The sequence below is a fragment of the Pecten maximus genome, chromosome 10, assembly GCF_902652985.1.
Source record: "Pecten maximus chromosome 10, xPecMax1.1, whole genome shotgun sequence".
Lineage (NCBI taxonomy): Eukaryota > Metazoa > Mollusca > Bivalvia > Pectinida > Pectinidae > Pecten > Pecten maximus.
The window spans coordinates 24557304-24569721 of NC_047024.1; the positions used below are offsets into that span (position 1 = coordinate 24557304).

At 34.1% G+C, this 12418-nt stretch overlaps 1 protein-coding gene across 1 annotated transcript; it reads right to left on the reverse strand.

Moving 5' to 3' along the window:
- Window positions 1–12207, reverse strand: LOC117336921 (zinc metalloproteinase nas-36-like). The gene is made up of 15 exons (XM_033897738.1): window positions 12030–12207; window positions 8731–8837; window positions 8095–8197; window positions 7592–7730; window positions 6284–6353; window positions 5193–5402; window positions 4724–4787; window positions 4361–4423; window positions 3970–4107; window positions 3298–3449; window positions 2777–2910; window positions 1765–1886; window positions 1107–1216; window positions 789–910; window positions 1–540 (listed from the first exon to the last, which is right to left on the reverse strand). The coding sequence occupies exons 2-15, from the start codon at window positions 8821–8823 to the stop codon at window positions 234–236; spliced, it is 1827 nt and encodes a 608-aa protein (XP_033753629.1). The 5' UTR covers window positions 8824–8837; window positions 12030–12207; the 3' UTR covers window positions 1–233.
- Window positions 12208–12418: the final 211 nt, after the last annotated feature.

The window sequence follows — 12418 nt, forward strand, 5'->3', positions numbered from 1 at the left end:
TTCCATACTTCCCAGATTTATTGAATTCTTTATTAACAAAAATAGGAATGACATTGTAAAGATATCAGATTAAAATAAGAATCTATATTGATTCTTGTTTTATGACTGTCTTTGTTTTTGAGGCCATGGAAGTAGCCAAGCATGATATTTATGAAACATCAGTTGTGGACATTAGCTTTACGTATCATCTAGCAAAAAGCATTTTTGGTTTCCAGATACTTTGAAATACAGCACTAAAGTATAGATGACACTGTAAAAGAACTAAACATATTCCATAACACTTGAAGAAAAGACGCATGCGTATCTAGTATTTCCGGTGAATCTGTCGTTGTATCGTTACTGTCATTGTCAAACATGAAGCCACCTAACACAGAATTGCGGGTATCGGTCTCTACATTGTTGGAATCGTCTCTCAAGGGGACTGCTCGGACTGTTGCTGTAAACCCTTGTCCGAAATCCCGGGAATTACTTTTGAAAGTTAAAATGGCCAGAGTGCCCTCAGATATTAAAGTTTTGTTTGACAAGGACGAACCGCAATATCTGAAATAAAAAGAGTACACGGTTTTGTAGACTGTATATTATTTAAGAGGGATATTTCGCTCTAAGGTTGGTAGCTGCTGTTCATTGAAAGGGAAAATGGGTTTCATTATTGCAGGACTTGAGTATGAAACAACTAAATATCTTCCAGTGCATAGGACTCAGAAACTGAATTTGGGTAACATTTGTAAATTTAAGTAAATCTTTCGAGAAAATTGTTTTTGAAAACCACTTTTGGCCATGATACTTACATTTGACCTCTTTCTGTTACGTTGCTTGTCAAGTGAACTTCTAAGTTATCGTTCCCGCAATTGGTGGATTCCAAAATATCGAAACTGTCAATGATGATTTCAATTTTCATGCCGCTATTTGCCTGTTGAAAAACAAGCACAGACACCAGTTTTTATCGATTGTGTTACTTGGAAAACAGATCTTTTCCAAAAGTAAAGAATTATTATTATTACATGTATTATTATTATTATTATTTTTTGTCTCTTTTTTATAATCTACATTTTCATAAATAAACATCCTTGGCCATAACTGATTGATACTTCAATAGCGGTACTTACCTGAAATACGTACTGACAGGTCGTTGAAGCGGGATATCCATCAGGAAACCCGGGGGATTGTATGTATACAGAGGCTGTAGTTAGGCGATATCGTCCTCCACATCTGGCATCTAAGAGTATGCACAATACTTTTTTTTTTTACCTCGACTATAAACCGGACATAACATCAACCGCAAGCAAGACAATTTTGGCGTCTGCTGGTGCAGAACTTAAAAATGGAAAAGGGTAAGAGAAAAAAACTGCTGTTTTAGATAAAACAGAAAATTTTCTGTAGATATAGCACTACAGATATCAAAATTTTATTCGCTTCAAAGATTTCTTTGAGTTTGAATAGTGCACATGCGTTTTCACTGATTGTGATTATCAAATCGTCTGAGGGGGAGGGAAACCTCTAATCGGATTGTTCCGTGTGCTAGACGTACGGACGACTAAATATCTTCCCGGCAAAACAATGGTTTTAAAAATTAAGGATCTCCACATCTCTCTCTGCCTTATCCTTGAACTAGGGATATTTCACATAAATTTCGTAACAGGAAAAGTACTAATCCAGGGCAGAAGAATGTTAAGTGCATATTCTATTTCATTATTACTCTGTGATTAGCACAGGGAATCTTAAAATCGATATGTTCGTGAACGTGTAACTTCCTTATTCCCTTACCGAATGGTTTCATACAGATGACACCGTTGTCGGGTTTCATGTCACAATTCCCTATAATCAGAGACTGACCATTGGTTGTGGCACATCCATCCGTGTCACTAGTACCTAGCTCGTGAAGTGGCCTTTATATACAATATACAATATACATCTATTTATAACAAATATCAAGCACGGCATTCAAATTTCAAAATAAATGTATCAGAATTAGAGATTATAATGCTAACGAAATTGATTAAACAAATGAGATTAGCATTAATGACCATTCGCCATTGTGTAATTTAATGATATATGACAATTATCCCCAAAACATACCTATGTTTTAAGACAACACGACTGTATGAGAAACAATGATAAATGAACATTTAAAAACTATTAACAAAACTTAAAATTCTTCTTTCGATTGTTCCTTCTACGACATGCTAAATATGTCCATAATCAGAAAGAAATACATTTCAACCTGTTTCAATAACCATTTACTCAATGATAAGTATTTTATTTCCATGTCCGATATCACGATCTGTCACACACCCATTTCTCACTCGACCTAGCTTTACAAACCGTCGAGTAAGTATAATATGCTTACTGTTTTTGGAACACCTGGCTGGCGATATTCCTTTCTGTGGTCTGCGTGTAAATCTTTAAGCTATAAATTGTTCGTCCCTATTTTATCGCTTAATCACTTTAAAGATGAATTGTGAATAGACAGCAAGTAAATTGTCAATGTTTTATAACAAAAACTTCTGATAACATTTCGAGTGATTTAATCCTGGTAATGTGTGTTGTTCTTTTGATATTGGATACAAAAATACTTGTATAACTAGGTTTGTTTCTAAACCAAAATGAAATGGAAATTTGGAAACCGCATGAAATATCAGAATCCAAAGCCGATAAGAAAAATAGAAAGTACTGGCGTTTAGTGAGACAAACGAACCCCTACATTATCAGGAGCAGATGCTCCAAAAATTGAATCCATTTTCTTAATAAATCATATAAACTAATATAAAGCACTCACATTAGACTTGCATCAAACACGGAGAGGTCAGGAAGCAGGTAATCTGTCTCACCTGCCCTTCGTTTTACACCTGCCCAGAAACTTGCCAACGGCGTCATAATAAAATTCTCGTCAATTCTCGTCTTAAGCCATTTCTGATGGGGAAATCAAAGACAATTTTTGTAAGATACGTGTTTATATTCGATCCGATTACTTATGAGGCAATGTATTGCTTAAGTTAATTATTGTATGCTAGTTTGCAGTTAAGCAACACGTGAAACTGTATCTAAAATATGCAACAAAATTAGATGAAACGAAGAAAAGTATTTTGCAGGCGCGGATCCAGGAATTAGAAAAGAGGAAGGGGGGTCCAGTAATTTAGTGGTAATGCGAGTTGAATTTGTATTTGGCGAGGGGTCTGGGGGCTAAAATTTCGGAAAATGAAATGATTATAGCAATTTTGCATTTTTTGGTGGGGGGGTGTCGGGTTGGCATAGGCGCTTCTAGTTCTAATTCTATATGTTGCATAAAATGCATCTTACCACTTCTTCAGTGCTTTTAAATGATACAACGTTTCCTCCATGGTTTGCACACAGATCAACTGCTATAGCATAATCCACGGCTACAGAAGGGAAAAACTGGTAACAGTTTCCATTGGCATAGTCCCAAGTTGTACCACAGTCCCACCTCACGACTACAAATCACAATGAAATTCCATCATATACAAAAACATTAATTAACGAAAAATAAGCTCTGTTCTCATATTGGAAACATGACTGGATTTGACGTACATGATATGAATGAGGGGTTTCAACGATGAAGTAAAAGGCAACTATACTAGAACGTTTTATCGATTATGGATTCCGCCTGATATTGCATGGAACAAACGAGGAGAGACGGATACAAATCACTACAAAGACGATAACATGCCATAATTTCAAAAAAACATTAAATACTATTTATTTTGAAAAAATAAACACTTATTGAACTGGAGCTAAAATCAGATACACGGACGACGAGATACCGAAGCATACTTACACTTCGAAAAAACCTGTCACCTGTACAAGTGTAGCAATCGTCAAGTCATATACATTATTTAGGTAAGCAACAACGTTGACTAAAAACTATATCATGAAAATTTTTTGCGTTGTGATTTCTTGATAAAATCGAAGCAGTTTAGTACTGTGAATAAACCTTGTATGAAGTTGACTCACTATGTTGAAATCCCGGCACGGGGGTCTCACAAAATTCACCCATCAAGCCATCTGGACATAAACAGGAGCACTTCCGGTCTGCGGAACCACCAACCACCCCGCCATTTTCACAGCGTAGACCATTAAACTCGCATCTTTCTAGGGAAAATGTGTAAATAATCCGATGCAAATGTAACCAGCAAAAAATATTACACTTATTTGTAATTGTACAGATATGAAACGTATGAATGCTAGCAGAGGGGAGTAAAATACAAGGGTCGACAGGGAATTGTTTGATTATTGTTTTGAGACTAAATTATCATATATCAAATTATTTTTGACATGGAAGCATTGTATCAAAATATAATTGCGATTTTGTAGACCTCGATATCAATGAGTCTTGTGCACATACCTGCGCAGTTGTATGCGCGATTTACATACACGGCGTCATAGTAGCTGACAGTCTTAGCTTTACCTACAATTAAAACATAATGTCTTAGCTTCATTAATACATCAACTTAACTTCAGTAAGGCATTGTAAATTTAAATCTTCTTATCGTGAACCTCTATTTACGCTTTTCAAGTTTGCTCTTAAAGTTTACAACTTCTCTTCAGTTTTTTTTCTGTATGACATCAGCCAGTCATTCACATGGTTGCTGTAATAATATAATTATTAACTTTGAAAGATGCACATTCTCATTCTTAAGAAAATCGCAAATTATGATATCTGGACGCTTCCACTGTACATGACTAAATTCTATAATAGACCTCTTACCTATAACAGCCTGATAGGCGGCGTCTGTAGTTAACATGGCGGGCTTCCCATTAGAGGATAAGTACTGCAATAAATGATATTAGAACATATCCATGCATTTTCCATGATGCTGAGTATTGCGTGCAAGTGGTCTTTCTTCAAATGTATCACATGAATAGGTTAACAAAGCCTGAAGATGCATTAAATAGTGAAATGAATTATTATATCTATTCAGTTACAGCGAGGCATTTGGTGTTATATTAAATATTTTAGTATCCACCTAGATTAAAATATCTGGAATATGTGTCCTGGAAGCATTTATATTAGTTGAAAGTATTAAAATGAATCAGTCCATTCAAGTAAACCTAGCAACCATTAATTTCATTTCACGAGTGACGCTTCTAGTAATTCAAAGCACATTGGTTTGGACATAGAAGAAATAGAGAAAGGCCTTTCACTCTTTTTAAATGAGTATCTATTGTTTTCTTACCTTTGGTCCATAATGCATGATGCTTTTATAATCATAAGGGGTTCCGTAATAGGGGTATATTTTCCCCTTCATGGCGGCCGTCTTATATTTCCATCGGTAACTGGGGATAATGTTCTCGTACTGAACAGTGATGTAGGTATCCCTATCATTACGTTCCATCGTATGTAACATCCCTATGGCATGACCTAGCTCACGGATAATCGTGTCTATCTGTAAAATAGTAAGATGAATTGTCTCGATTCTGACTACATACTTATTGTAATGCATCCGAGTTATGGTCAATCATCTCCATTAAACTATTACATATGATAAACATTCTATATATAGGAATTCGTTTTTACAAATCGGGAGATATAGAGGATATCTAACAGTGTCTTCAGTAATACCAAATATATTTCACGAGTGGGCTAATATTTTGATATTTTTTACGAGTGCACTGTTAGATATTCTGTTTATTACATTTTTTATCAACGAAAACCTACCCCGTATGCTAACTAGGCCTAATGTAAACAAAAAAAGTAGTTCCCCCTGTCCAGGTGCTGACATATATGTCGGGCTTTCTGATTGGTCATTTATTTTGCTATTTTCTAATCATTGATTTGATTGGTCAAATCAGCAAAAGTGATATTTTTCACACTAGTGAAAAATACGATGAAAAATATTACTTTTATAGAATGAATAATTTTTGATATTTCACTGGTAAAAATGTAATAAATGGGACGTATTATAACTCCCTATGAATTGCCAATCGTCAATCGTACATAGGTAATTTTGAGATAAATTCGGAATGATTTGTTTCAAGGTATTAACCCAGACTTGAAGCGACCAAACGCTTGGAAGAAGGACACAAACCCTCTGTAGGAAACCAATTACATGTGTATGAGGAGATCATTTCTGTTTGGTACAGGTTATTATTTTAAGAGCTAGTCATTGTTTAATATTCTTTTGATTAGATACACAATAATCAATTATTACTTGCTGGATAACCTCGCTTAATTACGACATTACACTGGTATAAAAGCTGAAGCTGTCATGCACCAGTTAACACTGTTAAACATGCAGGGTCTCAATGATGACATCTAAATACTTACACCCATACAGTTGTCGTTAATCGAGATCGACTGAGGCTGACCTCGGTTCAAACCATATCTGGAAAAACATCTGAAAATAACGAAGAAAAAAATAAAATCCTGTAGGAAAGGCATTTTTCAAAAAATAGCGTTCCGGGATTGGGTCGCATATAATATGTCAGCCCCAAATACATTTGATCATCGTTATTGCGAAGTCAAAGAGGAGAACCATAGTGTTAATTTTTCATAAAAAAGCTACCGTAAGAACTTCATGTTTACTTTAAATTAAGCGGGCTCTTCAATATAATGAAAAAACGAGGTTAAACTGTTAATATCAAATATTGTTGAAATTATTAAAAACAAATACAAGATTAATATGGTAACATGACACCTGACCACGATACTAAAAATACAGGAACAGGAAATGTTCAATAATCAGTAACATCAACCTCTAACCACTACATTGTACATAAACATATGTTTATAATTATATTTGTAAATGTATTTTATGAAACAATTTTTAGCAAAGTATAGCCGAAACGGCTTCTATATTCATATATGATAATAGTCTAACCGAAACAACCATTTGGTTTGATTACAATTTCGTACACTTAACACCTCTTTAATAATATTTTTCTGAGTAAGGTGACAAAGAAACGCATGAAATTTGTTACTGGTTGTGATATACAAAGAAAAATTATTCAATATACCTACGAAGCCTAGAAAAATAGTAAATATAGGGTTGTATATCACCTATTTATTACTGCTACGACTCGCTGAGTTATCGCCCTTTACATACTGGTTACGTTACACCTCTAGTTAACGTTTGCTTATTTTGTTTTTTTATTCTGTTTTTTTCTCAAATTACATGTAAGATATTGCACTGGTTTCGTACCACAAAACAAATGAAATAGGAGAACAGCAAGATAAGTAGTTAATTGATAAGAAACTACGCCTTGAAATGCAGCAATTTTATGTTTTTATTTTCTTTTTGGGTATTATTTTCATTAAGAACTTCACTTCATGTATTAATTTTCTTCTTTTCTGTCCTATTTTTATTAGCCTGATCGACATTATATTCATAATCATCGCTAAATAACGTGATCAAATCACGTTTACAACATTAAATGCATTTGGATTGAGGGTAACTGAATGCTTGTTGCGCAATCAACTATAAGTGAATGATTATAGGAATCTGATCACATCAGGATATTGCTCTGTTCGCTGATATACAGTGCCTACAGTTAAAGCTAAGTTAAGTGGCTGCTCCGTAACAAAACACAGCAACGAATTTATATCAATAACGTTATAGAGGGTATGCATACTTACGTTATGCCGTTCAGAAATCTAAGGTAGCGAATTGTTCCCATGTGTTCTTGTACTTCGTCAGTCCATGGTACAAATTTGATACATGTCTGTTGTTCCCAACGTGCCATTCCTACGCGTATGGTATTCCGCTGTGTCTCCGCTAATTCACAAACAATTAATATACTGTATAATATGAAATGTCCGAGTACGCTTTTTTTGTGGTTTGGAGCTTTCAAATTATTTCGTAGATATAAACTGTCTTTGTTAGTCCATTCAGCAATAATTACCAATACTACATACATTATCATTCGTTCCAAAGCAACCACGAAAACATTTTCTCTTAACTTTCGTTTCATCGCATAGATAGATAAGAAATTGTTAGTGATCTTGGGTTACATTTATCTACTGATTTCATAATAGTTGACAAAATGTATAGATTTTATATCACTAATTTTTCATTTGATATGCTGTAGACAGGCGTCAATAGTATAATCCTAAAATTCGAGTGAAACATATTCGCTTACTGTATGTTGATGGAAATGTGTATGGAATAGTTCCATTCGGCCAGTATAACAACCGATTGGGACTTTCAGCATCCTGCCGTTGGAATCTAGTTCGAGCATTGACCTAATGAGAAAAAAATCACTTGTTAGAAGAGGCAGAGGTTTTATGACATTGATATAAGTAAGAACAAGTATACAAACAACGTGACCAGATATACCAAAGCTAAAAGGTTGTTAAAATATATAATGCCGTCAAAGTACGGAACAAAATATATGACAGCGCTGAAACACATTAAAATTGTCGAAACAGGACAAATATCAAATACCGTCAAAACACGTTTTTGAGATCTGAATTCAGCGTCTGTGCAAATTCACCTGGATTAAAAGCCAAGGACGTTGCGAAAACATGACATCAATGTAACCTATGGTAGTTGACATTAGAGAAAACACCAGGCTACATATTCATCAGCTGTTTATCACATAAAGACATAAAACACATAAAACATGAACAGCACATGGTTAAGCTGTTCATAATACTTTCCATAACAAATAATAGCATATGTCTCTTGGAATACCCTTACAACGCTTTCTTTGGTGTTAAATTATCATTTGTATAATCATATACATCTGTAGGATTACTGTTATATAAGTACATACCAGCTGAACCCCAGTTCCAACTAAAAAGGTCAGCACAAGTCGAGCCACCAATCCAGACCGTGATGGCGGCGCATCCTTCTCGGACGAGATCATTTCTGTCCTCTTCCCTAGCACAAATATAAACACATGCTACTAAAATAGACCCATACAATCGAGTGAGTGTAAACATTTCATAATACTGATATGAACAGTACTTAATATGACTATTAAAGTAAACATTACATGTTAGGTGTCAGGTTTACATATCCGTATCATTCATTTAGCACAAACTAGGACTAGCAAAACAAAGCAGTGCTAATTCATTAAGCTAGATCTTTAAATAACTTATCTAGCATATAATCAGCAATTATTGTCTGTAATTTAATTTTATCATTATTTTTTATTTGCATTAATCTATTTTAGGTTATTTATCTATTCATTTATCAATTTATGACATTTACATAATCGTTTCACTTTTCTAACTCATATGCGAACATAAGGTCAAGGTGATTCTATAATGCACTTGTATAAAGGAAATCATATTTGTTTCGAAATTGTACCATTTGTTTCCAGGAATGAATATACCGACATACTAAAACGGCACCAATGACATAAAGATATGTCTAATTAACACCAACAAATGACAAAAACAATAAGAGAGTCCTCCTAATAATGATCGTATATTATATTTGTTTGCCAACCCTCCGTAACTAAAAGCCAAAATATCGTAAATGTCTATACCATATTGTTAGATTCGTGACTGATTTTTATCTTTCATCCATGATAAATTCGATTCCATAAGTCTGCAAGGCAGCACAGATGAAATAATGACCCAGTAGTGAATAGAGACATTGTAAAGTTTTACAATCTGATAAGAATTAGAGCTGAACGTCCAACCAACAGCCAACGCCATTTCCGGACTGCTCCGATAGAACTTGGACAATCAAATATATAGCTTACATACAATAAAGCAAACATAAATCTAATTGGCACAGCTGTTAATACTGTCATGTTAATCGAGCATTAAATGAAGTCAATGGAACGAAGATATCAAAAGTTGTAGTTATAGTAATATTGACCTGATAGCAAATGTGGTAGCATTAGAGAATGGTGTTTTTGAAAAGCCAATGTATAAATACACTGTTCTTACATTGTGCGTAATTGCTATTATAAACAAGTTCTTTGTCGGTCAATATATATGCAGGATCATCCCGCAAAACCAGATTACATACTTTATACTTTGATATCCAACATCTAACAAAATATTCCGTTCCTTATCATGCAACATTTTATAGAGCAGAGCAAGTCTTATATATTTCTTCAGTGTTATGACAGACGCGACTCTTTTTGTTTGATATATATAAATGAAATATCTTGAAGGATTGTTGAAACGGTAAATATACTTTAAATATAGGAGTGGATATGCACAATCCAGAAAAAGTGTATTCGTTAAATATATTTTAGACAATGGATAATTAAAAAAAAATTGTTAGTGTCATGAATAATGTTATAAACACATGTCTGTAATGCATCAAGCGGAGCTGTTATTGTCCCATTGTTTCAACTGGTATGACGTCGCATACACTACGTCATCACCAAATTAAGAGAAATTTTAGGATGTCGTATTAGTATACTTGTTTCATGAATAGATGCAAGCATATTTGGTCTTTTTAATTTTGACCGAAATAAATAGAAGACATTCCAACGTTCTTGATGCAAAAAAAATAAAAAACCCATTTTGATCGACAATAAGTTATGGAAGTATCACTATTATACGATAATGGCAAAGACCACAGAAGTATCAGGTCTCGATATTGTCAAATAATTAGCAACACTAACTTTCTCAGTCAAATGAACTTTGTTGTCTCATTATATGAACGATTTAAGGAGAAATTATTGTGAATTTATCTCTTATCATATGCATGTGTTATTGAAATTCGCCATGCAATATTCAAATTCTCCTTACACAGTGTAAAACCTAATTATTGCAATAAAATAATGTTAGTGATTAGCTACATAAAGTTTGTCGTTTGAGTTTTGTCTGAGCTTTGGCTCTTCTCCTGGTACTGCCGTATGCAATAATACTAAAATCATATTGTATTAATTTTGCCTAATACGCAAGTAAAGTAACCAACGTAAATTCATCCTTTGTTCTAGTTTAAATATCATTTAGACCTCGAATTTCGTTCTGTACATACAATTGTTAGTCTATAATGTGCAAAAAAATGCTTGACTGCTTTTCAATATAATGTATCTCTGTGGGATTTGTTGATTCTGTGTCCAGGATATACATCTCAGAGTGATGGCACTATAAGATGTTCATTTTAGACCAAACTATCATATAACCCCATCGATATTACCTTGACATTTGTGATGGTATAGCACCTCCCCCCCCCCCCCCCCCCTCCCTAAACAAAAACACATACACAAAAAACAACAAAAAACAAAGAAACAAAAGCAAAAAATAAAACAATCTATTCAAATTGATTGACCTTGTATAAAACTATATGACTGTAAGTAATTAGGTTTATATTACGTCCCCAATGATATATCGTGTCTATCTCTTTCTGTCAATGTCATTAATGATGAATATCCATCCTGTATTGTCGTCTAATCTCTTCCCTAGCCTATCATGTTTTACACCAACTATTTTCCTACATTTCATTCTTTGATCCTGTATAGGATTTTGTGTTTGTGGGCCGTCAGCGTATTCATCAAAATGAATTAAAATATCCAATATAACCATGAAAGAAATAATTTCCAACAAATATTCATTCAGCCATGTATAGACAATAGAAGATATGGTTACTTGATTAGAAACTCATTGTTATTTGTTTTAACTTCTATTTCCTGTACTTGTTCTATCTCATATTGTCATATTATCAGCTAATACACTGTATGTAAAAAGTTTGTATAAATATTCTCTCACTCATCCATTTTCATAAATGTTTCATACTTTTTCAATTATCATACTTCTCATGAATTCTTTGTAATTTTAATTACAGACTACCGTCACAGTAATACAGATGGAGCGCATGCCCCCGGACAATGCATATAATATATCTACTCGTTGTTGAAATGGAAACCTTGTTCAGTCGAAGGATTTGTTTCTTAGCTGGTGTCCACCGATATAGCTATTTTCTGCTTATCCCAATTTAGATTCCTCTATATGATTTGAAGCTGTTTGCTTTATACCCAAATACATGAACAATACATACTTAAAGATAAACAGTGTATACCACAGTTGCAACTAGGACAGCATACTTGGCATGAAAATTTCAGATTGAGAAAATCAAGAAATAGTAAATGTTTCGACTTACCATTAACAGCATGTTAGTCCACAGATACTGCCTATGAGCTAGTCGCTTCAGACACACTCGCCTATTGTTAGTTACTGATCAATATCTCGCCGATTCAGCTTCGTAATAACTACTGGTGTCCATTTCGATCTGTTGATTATTTCCGAAATTGTATTTGGCGTGTTCTTGACATGATTAGATTTTCTTCCGATAAAATATGTGTTACTAGCAACCTTCATTGTTCCTAGTCAATATCTTCGTCTCCTTATTTCTGTGTATTAGAGGTTTTCTCCATACTTCCTTTAACAACTAGCGGCCAGACAATTACTGTAATCCAATTATGACGCTCAGGACAGCTTAATTTGTAGGTAAGGGGGGAGTATGCTCTAAGATGAAGTCGAATATTTCAT